The following is a 16,797-nucleotide window of genomic DNA, read 5'->3' on the forward strand; positions in this document are numbered from 1 at the left end:
GGGGTGCCGTGGGGCGGGGCTCCCACCGTTCTCGGTCTGGAGCTTGGCCCGCTGGGTGCTGGTGTCGTTGAGGACTCGTTGGGTCTCCTCCAGCTTAGCCCGGTGCTCAGCCGCCTGGTCCTCCAGGGTGCGGGAGACCTTCTCCATGGCCACCTTGGGGGAGCGGAGGAGGGAGGGGAGGGATGGAGCGGGAGGCCGAGGGCCCCGGTGGGGCCGAGAGGTCCACCTCGGCCTCCTCCTACCTTGGCCTTGAGCAGCTGCTCCATGTTGGAGCCGACGTCGTCCAGCTCCAGCTTGAGCTCGCTCTTCTCCTTCTCCAGCTTCTGCTTGACGCGCTGCAGGTTGTCGATCTGCTCGCCGAGCTCGGCCACGCTGTCGGCGTGCTTCTTGCGCAGCGCGGCGGCCGTGGCCTCGTGCTGCAGCGTGGCCTCCTCCAGGTCCCGCCGCATCTTCTGGAACTCCGCCTCCCGCTTCTTGTTGAGCTCGATCTGCACCGAGGTGGCGCCGCCCGCCTCCTCCAGCCGCTCGCTGATCTCCTCCAGCTCCCGCGACAGGTCCGAGCGCAGCTTCTCCACCTTGGCCCTGCCCGTCCGCTCCGCCTCCAGCTCCTCCTCCAGCTCCTCGATGCGCGCCTGCGGGCCGGGGGAGAGACCCTCAACTTATCTCAGCCCAGCCGCTGGAGGGTCTTCAACTCCACCCAACCCATCCACCCAACCCAACCAGGTGGAGACCCTTCAACCCAACCCGCTGGAGACTCTTCAACTCAACCCAACCCACCCAACTGGAGACCCTTCAACTCAACCCAACCCAACCCAACCTGCTGGAGGCTCTTCAGCTCAACTCAACCCAACCCAACCAGATGGAGACCCTTCAACTCAACCCAACCCACCCAACTGGAGACCCTTTAACTCAACCCAACCCAACCCACTGGAAACTCTTCAACTCAAATCAACCCAACCAGCTGGAGGCTCCTCAACTCAACCCAACCCAACCCAACCAGGTGGAGACCCTTCAACTCAACCCAGCCCACCCAACTGGAGACCCTTCAACCCAACTCATCCACCCAACCCAACCAGGTGGAGACCCTTCAACCCAACCCAAGCAGCTGGAGGCTCTTCAACTCAACCCAACCCAACCAGCTGGAAACCCGTCAACTCAACCCAACCCAAGCAGCTGGAGGCTCTTCAACTCAACCCAACCCACCCAACTGGAGGCTCTTCAACTCAACCCAACCCAAGCAGCTGGAGACTCTTCAACCCAGCCCAAGCAGGCAGAGACGAGATCCCTCACCTGCAGCTCTTTCAGCTTCTTCTGGAGCTGCAGAGCCAGCGCCTGCTCGTCCTCCATCTTGCTGTTCTGCTGCTGGATCTCAAACTCTTTCCTGCAGAGGAAGGTGGAGAGCGCTGAGGTCCCTGCCTGCGCCCCCTGGCCGGCTCGGAGCGGGGAGGGAGGTCCAGCCTCACTTCTTGAGCTTCTCCTCCAGCTGCTGCTTGTCGTTCTCCAGGTCCATGATGTTCTCCTGGGTCAGCTTCAAGTCGCCTTCCAGCTTCCTCTTGGCCCGTTCCAGGTCCATCCGGATCTTCTTCTCCTGCTCCAGGGAGCCTTCGAGCTGCGTAAAAACACCACGATGGGGAGAAGCCGCAGGTTTTCCCCATCTCTGCCCCGGGAAGGTCCTCAGCAGTGCCCGTGGTGGGACCGGCCCACACTCACGTCGTCCGCCTGCTGTTCCAGCTTGACTTTGGCCTTCGTCAAGGTGTTGACCTTGTCTTCCTCCGCCTGCAGGTCATCCAGCGCTTGCTGGTGAGCTTCTTGCAGGGCCTTCTTCTCCTTCGTCAGCTTGGCGATGGTCTCGTCCAGCCCGGCCATCTCCTCTGTGAGGTTCTTGACCTGCAGGAGGAGAAACATCAAGCCTCCGGCGTGGTGCCAGAGGTGGGGCAGAGTTGGGGGAAGTTGGTGTTGGTCTTGGCCAATGGGGCTACTTCAATGCAGGAGAACCCAAAGGGCCATGGGTCTTCTTGATGTAGACCAAGCCAACCAGCCTGGGGTCTCCTCCACCCAACCCAACCAGCCTGGGATCTCCTCCACCCAACGCAACCCAACCAGCTTGGGATCTCCTCCACCCAACGCAACCCAACCAGCCTGGGGTCTTCTCCGCCCAACCCAACCAGCCTGGGATCTTCTCCACCCAACCCAACCAGCCTGGGATCTTCTCCACCCAACCTGACCAGCCTGGGGTGTCCTCCACGAAACCAACCAGGCCGAGTTGACTCGAGTCTCCTCAGCTCAAGGTCAAGGCCTCTTCCCAGCCTCATCCTCGCCCTCACCTTGTTCTCGGTGGCGTGTTTCTCCTTCTCCACCTTGGCCAGAGTCAGCTCCAGGTCGTCGATGTCCTTCTTCAGCTCCGAGCACTCGTCCTCCAGCTTCCTCTTCTTGGCCGTCAGCTCGGCGTTCATCTCCTCCTCGTCCTCCAGCCGCTCCGTCAGCTCCTTCACCTTGGCCTCCAGCTGGATCTTGTTCTTGATCAGCTGGTCGCAGCGCTCCTCGGCATCGTTGAGGTTGTCCTGCTCCTGTGGTGGGGTGGGGGGTGAAGCGGGGTGTCCCCGGGGGGGGGTGGTCACCCCCTCGGCGTGGTTTTGTGGGCAGCCTCACTCACGGCCTGCACTTGGAGCTGAAGGTCGTTCTTCTCCTGCAGCATGGAGACCATCTTCTCCTCCAGCTCCTTCCGCCGGGCCTCTGACTTCTCCAGGGCCTCCTTCAGCCGCCCAAACTCCTCCTTCATGGTCTGCGCCGGAGCCCAGGAGACCGACAGCGGCGTCCGATCCCTTCCATCCATCCACCCCACCCGACCCACGGCACTGGTTGTCCCAACCCGCCCGCCCTGGCGCCTCCCCCCACCTGCATCTCCTTCTCCGTCTCGGCGCTCTTCAGCAAGGGCTTGATCTTGAAGTAGAGCTTCATCCAAGGCCAGTTCTTCACCCCCATGAAGGCCCTGACGTTCCACTGGATCACCAAGAGCGCGTCCCTACGAGGGGGACACAGAAGCTGCCACCCCCCGGAGCCGGTGACCCGCCGGAGGTCCTTCTGCGAGGAGGAGGACCCGTCCCCCTCTCACCGGCGCTCCAGGATCTTCTGGAACTCGATGCGCATGAGCTGGCCCCGGGCCTGAGCCTGGATGCGGGTGATGATGCGGGAGAGGCGCTCGTCCCGCATCTCCTCCAGCAGCCCCAGCAGCCCGGCCTTGAAGAAGACCTGGTGGAGGAAGGAGGCGGGTGAGGAGGAGGCGGGCGGGCGGCGCGGGCGAGGGGGTGGGTGGGGTGGGAAGGGTCGGTGGGCGGAGGGGTGGCCCGACGGCTCGGCGGGCGGCTGGAAGGACCCGTGGAGCCGCAGGTGGACGCGGGGACGGTGGGAGCGTGGGGTCCGCGGGACCTGGTGGGCGGTGGGACGGTGAGGAACGGAGACCACGTGCCCCCACCTTGGTGTGCCCGAACTTGTACTGGTTGTGGTCGATGTCAATGGAGCCCAGGAGCTTCTCGGCGCCCTTGCGGCTGTCGATGAACTGCCCCTCGGGGATGGCCGCCGGGTTCAGGATGCGGTACCTGGTGGCCGGAGAGGACGGGACAGCCCGAGATGAGCCCCGGTGGGGTCACCCGCCCCCTCGCCACCTCTTCTCCTCCGTGCCTACCGCTGGCGGAAGTCCCCGTAGAGGATGCGGTTGGGGAAGCCCTTGCGGCAGATGCGGATGCCCTCCAGCACCCCGTTGCAGCGGAGCTGGTGCATCACCAGGGGGTTGTCCATCACGCCTGGTGGGGGGTTAGAGGGGTGGGGTCAGCCGCCAGCCACGCCCACCCCCCCCGTCCCCGTCCCCGTCCCCGTCCGCGCCCTTTTCTCACCCGGCGCCTTCCGCTCGTTAGGGATGAGGCAGCGGACGAAGTGGGGGTGGGTGGTCTTGAGGTTGGCCATCAGCTTGTTGAGGTTCTCCTGGCGAGGAGGGAGGAGACGAGAGGAGAGGAGAGGCTGAGCGACGGGGCAGCGGGGGAGGAGCTGGGGGGCAGCGGGGCGATCCTCCCCACGGGGGGTTGACCTCCCTCTGCCCCACGGCAGGTCCGCCACATAGGTCCCTCACCCGGTGCAAGGCTGAGACGGTCTGGAAGGAGGAACCTTTCTTCTTGGCTCCTTTCCCCTTCCCTCCATCGCCGCCTGGGGAAAAGCGGGGTGGGGTGAGGCAGGAAAGGGGGCGACTCTTGCGGGCGACCGTCTCCTCCGTCCGCCCGCCCCTCCGTCGGCCACCCCTGGCTCCACCCACCGGCGTCTGCCCCGGCGTAGTTGGAGAAGAGGTTGGCCAAGAGCTTGAGGGCCGACTTCTGGTAGAGCCCCACCACCGTCTCGTTGAGGGGGTCCTTGTTCTTCTCCAGCCAGCCCAGGATGTTGTAGTCCACCGTGCCGGCGTAGTGGACGAGGGAGAAGTGGGCCTCGGGCTTCCCCTTGACGTTGCGCGGCTTCCCAAAGTTGGCCGACTTGCCCAGGTGATTGTCGAAGAGCTTGGCCTTGAAGGTCATGTCCGTGGCCTTGGGGAACATGCACTCCTCCTCCAGGATGGACATGATCCCCATGGGCTGCGGAGGAGAAGACCTCGTGGAGGCCACCAGGCGCAAGCCAACCGGGCGCCTGTGGGCTCCGTGGGAAGGTCCAAGGGGAAGGCTCCTGCTCCAGGAGGCCCTGGGGGAGGCGGTACCTTCTCGATGAGGTCGATGCAGGCCTGGAGGTCCATGCCGAAGTCGATGAACTCCCACTCGATCCCCTCCTTCTTGTACTCCTCCTGCTCCAGCACGAACATGTGGTGGTTGAAGAACTGCTGCAGCTTCTCGTTGGTGAAGTTGATGCAGAGCTGCTCGAAGCTGTTGAACTGGGGGAGGGGAGAGGGGACGGCCGGCGGGGTCAACGCGGCGCCCAACGGGGTCAACTCAACACCCGACGGGGTCGAGGTGACGCCCAATGGGGTCAGCGGGGTCAACTCAGCACCCGATGGGGTCAACGCAACGCCCAATGGGGTCAACGGGGTCAACTGAACACCCAATGGCGTCGACAGAACGCCCGATGAGGTCAGTGGGGTCAAGCTGACGCCCAGTGGGGTCAACACAACGCCCAGCGGGGTCAACTCAACACCCAATGGGGTCAGCAGAACGCCCGATGAGGTCAGTGGGGTCAACTGAACACCCAATGGGATCAACAGAGTCAACTGAATACCCAATGGCGTCAAGACAACACCCAATGGGATCAACGGGGTCAACTCAACACCCAATGGGGTCAGCAGAACGCCCAATGAGTCAGTGGGGTCAACTGAACACCCACTGGGGTCAACACAACGCCCAATGGGGTCAACTCAACACCCCATGGGGTCAAGGTGACGCCCAATGGGATCAACGGGGTCAACTCAACACCCAACGGGGTCACCAGAACGCCCGATGTGGTCAGTGGGGTCAACCTGAGACCCAAGGGGGTCAACACAACGCCCGATGGCATCAACGGGGTCAACGCGATGCCCAATGAGATCAACGGCGTCAACTCGACACCCAGTGGCTTCGACAGGGTCAACCTGACACCCCGTGGGGTCCAGTCGACACCCGAATGGGGCCAAGGGGGTCGACTCGACACCCGACGGGGTCAACGCAGGGCCCCGAGAGGCCAAGCTTCCACCCGAGGTCCACGTGAAGCTTGAGGAGCCCAGCCCGCCCCCCGGCTGGGTGAAGCCCCCCCCCAGGAGGAGCGCCGCGGCCGCCCCGCGGTCCCTCAGGCCTCACGTCGAAGATCTCGAAGCCGGCGATGTCCAGCACGCCGATGAAGTACTGACGCGGCTGCTTGGTCTCCAGCGAGTTGTTGATCCTCACCACCATCCAGTTGAACATCTTCTCGTAGACGGCCTTGGCCAAAGCCCCGATGGAGTAGTACACCTGGGAGAGGGACGGCCCACCGGTGAGAGGGGGCTCCCCGTGGCCGCCTGGCCCGGGCTGGCCCCCCGAAAGGAGGAGGTTCTGGGGGCGTCCTCCTCACCTGCTGGACATTCTGCCCCTTGGTGACGTACTCGTTGCCCACCTTCACGCGGGGGTGACACAACCCCTTGAGGAGATCGGCCGAGTTCAGCCCCATCAGGTAGGCCGACTTGTCGGCATCTGCGGAGCGCGGAGAAGACGCCCGGTCGGGTCCCACCTCGGCCCCGGCTTGGAGGAAGCCTGGTGACCCCACAACCCGTCTCCCGTCCCCCCCCCACCCCTCCACCCTGGTTGGACCCCACCTTCGGTGCCGTCCGGCTCCGCCTGCTCCTCCCGTTGCTTCTGCTTGAACTTCATGTTGCCGAAGTGCATGATGGCGCCCGTCAGCTTGTAGACGCCGGTCTTCTCCTCGGCGGTGAAGCCCAGGACGTCGAAAGCGCTCTGCGGGGCGGGTGGAGGGGGGTGGGAGAGGGCCTTGCCACCCCCAGCGCCCGGCGGAGGGCGCGTCCGTCTGCTGGCCGCAGCCTGGGTGTCCCTCTGCCCCTCCTGCTCCTCCGCCTGTCCGTCCATCCCTGCACTCGGCCATCCGGGGACTCCTCCATCCATCCATCCATCCATCCGTGCTTCTGAGGAGCATCATCCATCCGTGGACTCATCCATCCGTGGACTCATCCATCCATGGACTCATCCATCCGTCCATCTGAGGACACCATCCATCCGTCCGTCCACCTGAGGACTCGTCCACCCTAGGACTCGTCCATCCATGGACTCATCCATCCAGGGATTCATCCATCCGTCCACCTGAGGACTCCTCCGTCCGTCCATCTATGGACTTGTCCATCCGTCCATCCGTCCACCTGAGGACTCCTCTGTCCATGGACTCATCCATCCATCCATCCATCTGAGGACCCTCATCCATCTGAGGACTCTCATCCATCCATCCATCCATCCATCTGAGGACACCATCCATCCGTCTGAGGACTCATCATCTACCCGTGGATTCATCCCTCCATCCATCTCAGGACTCATCCGTCCATCTCAGGACTCTCATCCATGGACTCATCCGTCCATCCATCTATGGACTTGTCCTTCCATCCATTCTTCTGAGGAGCGTCATCCATCCATGGACTCATCCATCCAGGGACTCCTCCATCCATCCATCTGAGGACACCATCCATGCGTTTGAGGACTCATCTATCCATGGATTCATCCATCCATCTGAGGACACCATCCATCTGAGGACTCATCTGTCCATCTGAGGACTCATCCATCCATCCATCCATCCGTTCTTCTGAGGAGCATCATCCATCCATGGATTCATCCATCCGTCCTTCTGAGGACTTCTCCATCCCTCCATGGACTTGTCCATCCATGGATTCATCCATCCGTGGACTCATCCGTCCTTCTGAGGACTTCTCCATCCTTCCATGGACTCGTCCATCCATGGATTCGTCCATCCATGGACTCATCCGTCCTTCTGAGGACTTCTCCATCCTTCCATGGACTCGTCCATCCATGGATTCGTCCATCCATGGACTCATCCGTCCTTCTGAGGACTTCTCCATCCCTCCATGGACTCGTCCATCCGTGGACTCGTCCATCTCAGGACTCGTCCATCCTGCTGAGGACTCTCGCCCACCCGTGGACTCGTCCACCCGTGGACTGGCCCATCCATCTCTCCCCCCCCTCCGGACCTCAACCGTCCGCCCGGCGCTTCCACCTTCTCCTCCGCCGGGGGACGTCCCCCTGCCCGCCCCACCGCTTACGTCGGTGGCCAACAGCTCCTCGGCGTCGTCGATGGAGGCCACGGTCACCTCTCCTTGGGAGACGTAGCTGTAGTCGTAGGGGTTGTTGGTGATGAGAAGCATCTCTGCTCCGGGGTGGCCCAGGACGGAGACAAACACTGAGCGTTTCCGGCGGCCAAACGGCCCCGCGTTGTCCTCGATCGCCCCGAGAACGAGGGGACGAGTGGGGCAGGAGAAGACCCGAGGCCAAGCGCGGTGCCCGACTCACCCAGCAGCTCCGGCTTCTTGTTGGAGAGGATCTGGTAGAAGATGTGGTAGTTCCTCTCGGCCTTCAGCTGGAAGATGACGCGGGACTTCTCCAGGAGGTCTGGGAGGGTGGAGAGAAGAAGGTGGGTGGAGGTTGGGATGGGGAGAGGGATGGAGACACGGAGAGATGGGCGGTGGGGCGGGGAGATGGAGGAGGGTCGGATGGACGGTGGGGTGAGGAGATGGATGGGTGGGTGGAGACGGGAGGAGGGGGATGGAGGCAGGAGGAGATGGGTGGAGCCACCAAGAGATGGAGATGGAGGGTTGGATGGATGGTGGGGTGAGGAGCTGGGTGGAGACATGAGGAGACGGATGGATGGAGAGATGGAGACACGAGGGGATGGAGACACCAGGGGATGGAGACACGAGGGGATGGAGACACGAGGGGATGGAGGCACCAGGGGATGGAGACACGAGGGGATGGAGACACCAGGGGATGGAGGCACGAGGGGATGGAGGCACCAGGGGATGGAGACACGAGGGGATGGAGACACGAGGGGATGGAGACATGAGGAGATGGAGGCACGAGGGGATGGAGGCACCAGGGGATGGAGGCACCAGGGGATGGAGACACGAGGGGATGGAGGCACCAGGGGATGGAGACACGAGGGGATGGAGACACGAGGGGATGGAGACATGAGGAGATGGAGGCACGAGGGGATGGAGGCACCAGGGCATGGAGGCACCAGGGGATGGAGACACGAGGGGATGGAGACACCAGGGGATGGAGACACGAGGGGATGGAGACACGAGGGGATGGAGACATGAGGAGATGGAGGCACGAGGGGATGGAGACACAAGGGGATGGAGGCACCAGGGGATGGAGACACGAGGGGATGGAGACACGAGGAGATGGAGACACGAGGAGATGGAGACACGAGGGGATGGAGGCACGAGGGGATGGAGACATGAGGAGATGGAGACATGAGGAGATGGAGACACGAGGGGATGGAGACACGAGGGGATGGAGACATGAGGAGATGGAGACACGAGGGGATGGAGACACGAGGGGATGGAGGCACGAGGGGATGGAGACATGAGGAGATGGAGACACGAGGGGATGGAGACACGAGGGGATGGAGGCACGAGGGGATGGAGACATGAGGAGATGGAGACACCAGGGGATGGAGACACGAGGGGATGGAGAGATGGAGACACGAGGGGATGGAGACACCAGGGGATGGAGGCACCAGGGGATGGAGACACGAGGGGATGGAGAGATGGAGACACGAGGGGATGGAGACACGAGGGGATGGAGGCACCAGGGGATGGAGACTCGAGGAGATGGAGACTTGAGGAGATGGAGACACGAGGGGATGGAGGCACGAGGGGATGGAGACACGAGGGGATGGAGACACGAGGAGATGGAGACATGAGGAGATGGAGGCACCAGGGGATGGAGACACGAGGGGATGGAGGCACCAGGGGATGGAGGCACCAGGGGATGGAGACACGAGGGGATGGAGACACGAGGGGATGGAGACACGAGGGGATGGAGACACGAGGGGATGGAGACATGAGGAGATGGAGACATGAGGAGATGGAGACATGAGGAGATGGAGGCACCAAGAGAAGGAGAAGGAGGGTCAGATGGACGGTGGGACGAGGAGATGGGTGGAGGGAGGGATGGACAAAGAGGATGACGTCTCATGGAGCCGTCAACCCTGGAGATGGATGGAAGGATGGAGATGGGGAGGGAGACACGAGGGGATGGAGGCACCAAGAGACGGGGAAGGAGGGTCAGATGGACGGTGGGACGAGGAGATGGAGGGAGACCTGAGGAGATGGGGACACCAAGGGCTGGAGAAGGAGGTAGGGATGGATGGATGGGGGGACGAGGAGATGGGTGGAGCCAGGAGGAGATGGGAGGAGCCAGGATGTGATGGGAGGAGCCAGGAGGCGATGGGTAGGAGCCAGGAGGAGATGGGTGGAGCCAGGAGGAGATGGGTGGAGCCAGGAGGCAACGGGAGGAGCCAGGAGGCAATGGGAGGGGCCAGGAGGCGATGGGAGGAGCCAGGAGGCGATGGGAGGAGCCAGGAGGAGATGGGTAGGAGCCAGGAGGTGATGGGAGGAGCCAGGAGGCGATGGGAGGAGCCAGGAGGCAATGGGAGGAGCCAGGAGGAGATGGATGGAGCCAGGAGGAGATGGGTGGAGCCAGGAGGCGATGGGAGGAGCCAGGAGGAGATGGGTAGGAGCCAGGAGGAGATGGGAGGAGCCAGGATGTGATGGGAGGAGCCAGGAGGCGATGGGTAGGAGCCAGGAGGAGATGGGTGGAGCCAGGAGGCAACGGGAGGAGCCAGGAGGCGATGGGAGGGGCCAGGAGGCGATGGGAGGAGCCAGGAGGAGATGGGTAGGAGCCAGGAGGTGATGGGAGGAGCCAGGAGGCGATGGGAGGAGCCAGGAGGCAATGGGAGGAGCCAGGAGGAGATGGGTGGAGCCAGGAGGCGATGGGAGGAGCCAGGACGTGATGGGAGGAGCCAGGAGGAGATGGATGGAGCCAGGAGGCGATGGGAGGAGCCAGGAGGTGATGGGAGGAGCCAGGACGTGATGGGAGGAGCCAGGAGGAGATGGGTGGAGCCAGGAGGCGATGGGAGGAGCCAGGAGGCGATGGGAGGAGCCAGGAGGAGATGGGTAGGAGCCAGGAGGTGATGGGAGGAGCCAGGAGGCGATGGGAGGAGCCAGGAGGCAATGGGAGGAGCCAGGAGGAGATGGGTGGAGCCAGGAGGCGATGGGAGGAGCCAGGACGTGATGGGAGGAGCCAGGAGGAGATGGATGGAGCCAGGAGGCGATGGGAGGAGCCAGGAGGCGATGTGAGGAGCCAGGACGTGATGGGTGGAGCCAGGAGGCGATGGGAGGAGCCAGGAGGCAATGGGAGGAGCCAGGAGGAGATGGATGGAGCCAGGAGGAGATGGGTGGAGCCAGGAGGCGATGGGAGGAGCCAGGAGGTGATGGGAGGAGCCAGGGGGCAATGGGTGGAGCCAGGAGGTGATGGGAGGAGCCAGGAGGAGATGGGTGGAGCCAGGAGGCGATGGATGGAGCCAGGAGGTGATGGGAGGAGCCAGGACGAGATGGGAGGAGCCAGGGGGCGATGGGAGGAGGGGTGGCCGTGCGGGGGAGGGGGTGGACACCAGGCGGCCTCTCCCGGGTCCCTGGCCCACTCACAGGTCTCGATGTCGGCCGACGCCAACTTCCCGGTGGCCCCGAAATGGATCCGGATGAACTTCCCCTGGGAGAGCGGCGGCGGGAGGTGGAGGCGAGGCCGGCCCCGCCCCTTGGCCCCGCCCCCGGCCCCGGCCCCGCCCCCCACTCACGAAGCGGGAGGAGTTGTCGTTGCGGACGGTCTTGGCGTTGCCGAAGGCCTCCAGGGCGGGGTTGGCCTGGATGATCTGGTCCTCCAGGGTGCCCTGGGGGGGGACACGGCGGTGGGGCGGGGGGGGACACCCCTGGAGGAAGCTCACCGCCGGGGCGGGGCGGGGCGGGGCAGGGCGGGGGGGGCGTGGCCGGAGGGACCCACCTTGCTGCTATTGGCCGCCTCCTTCTTGCGGTCGCCGATGGCGGCGATGCTGGCGAAGTACTGGATGACCCTCTTGGTGTTGACCGTCTTCCCCGCCCCGGATTCTCCGCTGCGGTGGCGGCGGCGGTGGTGGGACGGAGGAGGGTGAGACGGTGGAGAAGGTCACGGCGGCTTCTCCATCCCACCCCACCGCTATGGGGCAGGGCCGTGGGGGGCGGGGACTTACGTGATGAGGATGGACTGGTTCTCTCGGTCTGCCAGGAGAAGGGAGGAGTCAGGTGGGGCGAAGGTGGGGGAGATGTTTGGGGTCTGGGGTTCTCCAGCCCCCCAGGTGAGGACCGGGTCAGGTGGGACGAAGTTAGGGGAGATGTTGGGGTCTTGGGGTTCTCCAGACCCCAGGTGAGTTCCAGGTGAGGTGGGATGAAGACAGAGGAGATGTTTGGGGTCTTGGGGTTCTCCATACCCCAGGTGAGGACTGGGTCAGGTGGGACGAAGTTGAAGGAGATCTTGGGGTTCTCCATCCACGCAGGTGAGGACCAGGTGAGGTGGGGTGAAGCTGGGGGAGATGTTTGGGGGCTTGGGGTTGGGGTTCACCACCCTCCCAGGTGAGGAGCAGTTGAGGTGGGACGAAGTTGGGGGAGATGTTTGGGGTCTTGGGGTTCTCCAGACCCCAGGTGAGTTCCAGGTGAGGTGGGATGAAGACAGAGGAGATGTTTGGGGTCTTGGCGATGGGGTTGGGGTTCTCCAGCCCCCCAGGTGAGGACCGGGTCAGGTGGGACGAAGTTAGGGGAGATGTTGGGGTCTTGGGGTTGGGGTTGGGGTTCTCCGCCCTCCCAGGTGAGGACCAGGTGAGGTGGGATGAAGTTGGGGAGATGTTTGGGGTCTTGGGGTCCTCCACCCTCCCAGGTGAGGACCGGGTCAGGTGGGACGAACCTGGGGGAGATGTTTGGGGTCTTGGGGTTGGGGTTCTCCGCCCTCTCAGGTGAGGACCAGGTGAGGTGGGACGAAGTTGGGGGAGATGTTTGGGGTCTTGGGGTTCTCCACCCTCCCAGGTGAGTTCCAGGTGAGGTAGGACAAAGTTAGGGGAGATCTTGGGGTTCTCCATCAAGGCAGGTGAGGACCAGGTGAGGTGGGGTGAAGCTGGGGGAGATGTTTGGGGGCTTGGGGTTGGGGTTGGGGTTCACCACCCTCCCAGGTGAGGACCAGGTGAGGTGGGACGAAGTTGGGGGAGATGTTTGGGGTCTTGGGGTTCTCCAGACCCCAGGTGAGTTCCAGGTGAGGTGGGATGAAGACAGAGGAGATGTTTGGGGTCTTGGCGATGGGGTTGGGGTTCTCCACCCTCCCAGGTGAGGACCGGGTCAGGTGAGACCCCAGGTTTCGGGGTGCGGTCTCCTAGGTCGGGGTCCCCGCGGGAGGTCCCTACCCGTCAGCATGTTCTGGTAGGCGTTGTCGGAGATGGAGAAGATGTGGGGTGGAGCTTCGCTCCGCTTCTTGCCCCGGTAGGCGGCCACCACCTCGGCGTTGTAGACGGGCAACCACTTGTAGGGGTTGACGGTCACGCAGAAGAGCCCCGAGTAGGTCTGGAGGAGGGGCAGGTGGGTCAGAGCCATGAGGTCCCACCCCCCCAGGAGGGGACATCCCAGGTCTGGGTGGCCCGAGGGGTCGGGTGAAGGAACATCGAGGTTCTAGGTGGCCCAAAGGGTCTGGAGATGGGACATCTAGGTGGCCCAGGGGGTCTGGAGAAGGGAGGTTCTGGATCTGGGTGGCCCAAGGGGTCTGGAGATGGGATGTCCTGGATCTGGGTGGCCCAAGGGGTCCAGGGATGGGACATCTTGGGTTTAGGTGGCCCCAGGAGGTCCAAGAATGGGACATCTTGGGTCCAGGGGTGGGACATCTGGGGTCTGGGTGGCCCCAAGTGGTCCAGGGACAGGACATCTGGGGTCGAGGTGGCCCAAGAGGTCCAGGGATGGGACATCTTGGATCTGGGTGGCCCCAGGAGCTCCAGGGATGGGACATCTGGGGTCTGGGTGGCCCCAAGGGGTCTGGAGAAGCCAGAGCAGGTTCTAGGTGGCCCCGAGGTCCATGGGGAAGCCAGAGCAGGTTCTGGGTGGCCCCGAGGTCCATGGGGAAGCCAGAGCAGGTTCTGGGTGGCCCCGAGGTCCATGGGGAAGCCAGAGCAGGTTCTGGGTGGCCCCGAGGTCCATGGGGAAGCCAGAGCAGGTTCTGGGTGGCCCCGAGGTCCATGGGGAAGCCAGAGCAGGTTCTGGGTGGCCCCGAGGCTCTCGGGAAGGCCCAGGCGGTTCCAGGTGCCTCAAGAGCTTTGGGGAAGGGTCACCAGGTTCCGTCCCCGCCCTGGGCTGTGGGGAAGGCCCCGCCCAGCCCCGGGCTGCCCCAGGGGCTTGTGGGAAGGCTCACGTAGATCATCCAGGCGGCGTAGCGCTCCTTGAGGTTGTAGAGGACGGCGGGCTCGTGGAGGAAGGTCAGCATGGCCATGTCCTCGATCATGTCGAACTTGGGGGGGTTCTGCTGGTGGACGTCGGCCTCCTTCACCGTCACCGTCTGGGGGGGACACGGGGCGGGGGAAGGGTTGGGGGCAGCGCGGGGGTTGGGGGTGTCCCGGTGGGTTGGGGGTGTCCTCCATGGGTTGGGGGTTCTCCCGTGGGTTGGGGGTCACCCATGGGTTGGGGGTCACCCCATGGGTTGGGGGTGTCCTCCAAGGGTGGGGGTTCTCCCGTGGGTTGGGGGTCTCCAATGGGTGGGGGGTGTCCTCCATGGGTTGGGGGTCACCCCATGGGTTGGGGGTCTCCAATGGGTTGGGGATCTCCCATGGGTTGGGGGTCTCCAATGGGTTGGGGGTCACCCCATGGGTTGGGGGTGTCCTCCAAGGGTGGGGGTTCTCCCGTGGGTTGGGGGTCACCCATGGGTTGGGGGTCACCCATGGGTTGGGGGTGTCCTCCATGGGTTGGGGGTCTCCCACGGGTTGGGGGTCTCCAATGGGTTGGGGGTCACCCCATGGGTTGGGAGTGTCCTCCATGGGTTGGGGGTCTCCCATGGGTTGGGGGTTCTCCCGTGGGTTGGGGGATCTGCCATGGGTTGGGGGTCTCCAATGGGTTGGGGGGCACCCCATGGGTGGGGGTGTCCTCCATGGGTTGGGGGGTCTCCCGTGGGTTGGGGGTCACCCATGGGTGGGGGTGTCCTCCATGGGTTGGGGGTCTCCCGTGGGTTGGGGGGCACCCCATGGGTTGGGGGTGTCCCCATGGGTTGGGGGTCTCCTCATGGGTCAGGGGTCTCCCATGGGTCGGGGGCACCCCATGGGTGGGGGTGTCCTCACGGGTTGTGGGGTGCTCTCCATGGGTTGGGGGGTCCTCATGCATTGGGGGTCTCCCATGGGTCAGGGGTCTCCCATGGGGTGGGGGCTTCCTCCTGGGTTGGGGGTGCCCCATGGCTTGGGGGATCTCCCATGGGTCAGGGGTCTCCTGGTGAGTTGGGGGGCGCCCCATGGGTGGGGCGCCCCATGGGTGGGGGTGCCCCATGGGTGGGGAGGTCTTTCGTGGGTTGTGGGGCTGCCCCATGGGTGGGGGGTGTCCCCATGTCCTGGGGGGTCTCCCATGGCTTGGGGGGTGCCCCACGGCTTGGGGGCGGTTCTCCAGCAGATTGGAGGGCGCCCCCCGCCGGCTGGGAGGCCCCCCCACGCCTCCTCGTGTGTGTGGGGGGCGGTGCCTCCTATCGGCCTGGTTGCCCCCTCCCCCCCCCAAGCCCCCCTAAATCTTCTCCCCCACCCCATCCCCCATCGATTCCTCCCCCATCGACCCCTTCCCCCACCAACCCCTCCCCAACCAACCCCTCCCCCTCAACCCTTTGCCCCCCAACTGCCCCTAACCCCTCCCCCTTAATTCTCGCCACCCGCCCCATCAGCCCCTCCCCACCCCATCAACCCCTCCCCCACCCCTCCGCCCTTTGCCCCCCAGCTCCCCCTCCCCCGCCCCATCAGCCCCTCCCCAACCCATTAACCCTCCCCCATCCCTCCCCTCCCCTTTGCCCCCCAACTCCCCTCCCCCTCCCCCGCCCCATCAGCCCCTCCCCGCCCCATCAGCCCCTCCCCAACCCATTAACCCCTCCCCCATCCCTCCCCCAACCCATTAACCCCTCCCCATCCCTCCCCTCCCCCTTTGCCCCCCAACTCCCCCTCCCCCTTCCCCCGCCCCATCAGCCCCTCCCCCAGCCCCTCCCCCGCCCCCTTTGCCCCCCAACTCCCCCGCCCCCCTCCCCTGCCCCATCAGCCCCTCCCCCGCCCCATCAGCCCCTCCCCCAACCCATTAACCCCTCCCCATCCCTCCCCCTCCCCCTTTGCCCCCCAACTCCCCTCCCCTTCCCCCGCCCCATCAGCCCCTCCCCCAGCCCCTCCCCCGCCCCCTTTGCCCCCCAACTCCCCCGCCCCACCTCTCCCAGCTCGGTCTGGACGGTGACGTCCCCCCTGGCGCCCCAGCACCCGGCCCCGCACGAACTCCTGCCGCGGGTGGGGCACGAAGCACTCGCTGCGGGCGTCGAAGGGCCGCGTCTGCGCCGCCAGCCGCTCCCGCTGCCCCCGGCGCAGGAACGCGGCGGGCGCCCCAGCGCCGCCTCCCCCATCTGCCCCACGGCCCCGTCAGCGGGGCCCGCGGCCGCGCGCCGGGCCCGTAGCCGCGGGCGGAGCCCCGTAGCCGCGCGTGGTGCCCCGTAGCCGCAGGCGGAGCCCCGTAGCCACGTGTGGAACCCCCATAGCCATGCATGGTGCCCCATAGCCACACGCGGAGCCCCCATAGCCACGCGCGGAGCCCCATAGCCACGCATGGTGCCCCATAGCCATGCGCGGAACCCCTAGAGCCATGCGTGGTGCCCCATAGCCACGTCCGGAACCCCTAGAGCCATGCATGGTGCCCCATAGCCACACGCGGAGCCCCATAGCCACATGTGGAACCCCCATAGCCATGCGCGGAACCCCTAGAGCCATGCGTGGTGCCCCATAGCCACACGCAGAGCCCCATAGCCACGTGTGGAACCCCCATAGCCATGCATGGTGCCCCATAGCCACACGCGGAGCCCCCATAGCCACGCGCGGAGCCCCATAGCCACGTGTGGAACCCCTAGAGCCATGCATGCTGCCCCATAGCCACGCGCGGAGCCCCTAGAGCCACGCATGGTGCCCCATAGCCACGCGCGGAGCCCTGTAGCCACGTATGGAACCCCCATAGCCACGCACGGAGCC

General features: G+C 64.8%; 1 protein-coding gene across 1 annotated transcript in view; it reads right to left on the reverse strand.

Moving 5' to 3' along the window:
* Positions 1–16,184, reverse strand: part of LOC140645784 (myosin-6-like) — a 27,324-nt gene extending 11,140 nt beyond the window's left edge. Inside the window, exons 1-27 of the mRNA XM_072849230.1 lie at positions 15,993–16,184; positions 13,968–14,111; positions 12,976–13,132; positions 11,779–11,806; positions 11,553–11,661; positions 11,350–11,442; positions 11,201–11,264; positions 8,001–8,099; positions 7,754–7,857; positions 6,290–6,428; positions 6,049–6,167; positions 5,799–5,948; positions 4,733–4,903; positions 4,304–4,613; positions 4,124–4,197; positions 3,891–3,978; positions 3,683–3,800; positions 3,473–3,596; positions 3,113–3,249; positions 2,896–3,022; positions 2,654–2,782; positions 2,325–2,567; positions 1,711–1,887; positions 1,464–1,609; positions 1,291–1,381; positions 243–632; positions 27–153 (exon numbers count right to left, since the gene is read on the reverse strand). Of these exons, the coding sequence (XP_072705331.1) occupies positions 27–153; positions 243–632; positions 1,291–1,381; positions 1,464–1,609; positions 1,711–1,887; positions 2,325–2,567; positions 2,654–2,782; positions 2,896–3,022; positions 3,113–3,249; positions 3,473–3,596; positions 3,683–3,800; positions 3,891–3,978; positions 4,124–4,197; positions 4,304–4,613; positions 4,733–4,903; positions 5,799–5,948; positions 6,049–6,167; positions 6,290–6,428; positions 7,754–7,857; positions 8,001–8,099; positions 11,201–11,264; positions 11,350–11,442; positions 11,553–11,661; positions 11,779–11,806; positions 12,976–13,132; positions 13,968–14,111; positions 15,993–16,181 (3,847 nt within the window). The 5' untranslated portion in view covers positions 16,182–16,184. The remainder of the gene's footprint in view (positions 1–26; positions 154–242; positions 633–1,290; positions 1,382–1,463; positions 1,610–1,710; positions 1,888–2,324; positions 2,568–2,653; positions 2,783–2,895; positions 3,023–3,112; positions 3,250–3,472; positions 3,597–3,682; positions 3,801–3,890; positions 3,979–4,123; positions 4,198–4,303; positions 4,614–4,732; positions 4,904–5,798; positions 5,949–6,048; positions 6,168–6,289; positions 6,429–7,753; positions 7,858–8,000; positions 8,100–11,200; positions 11,265–11,349; positions 11,443–11,552; positions 11,662–11,778; positions 11,807–12,975; positions 13,133–13,967; positions 14,112–15,992) is intronic.
* Between the last annotated feature and the right edge of the window lie 613 nt (positions 16,185–16,797).

The sequence above is a fragment of the Ciconia boyciana genome, unplaced genomic scaffold, assembly GCF_034638445.1.
Source record: "Ciconia boyciana unplaced genomic scaffold, ASM3463844v1 HiC_scaffold_38, whole genome shotgun sequence".
NCBI classification, from domain to species: Eukaryota; Metazoa; Chordata; class Aves; order Ciconiiformes; family Ciconiidae; genus Ciconia; species Ciconia boyciana.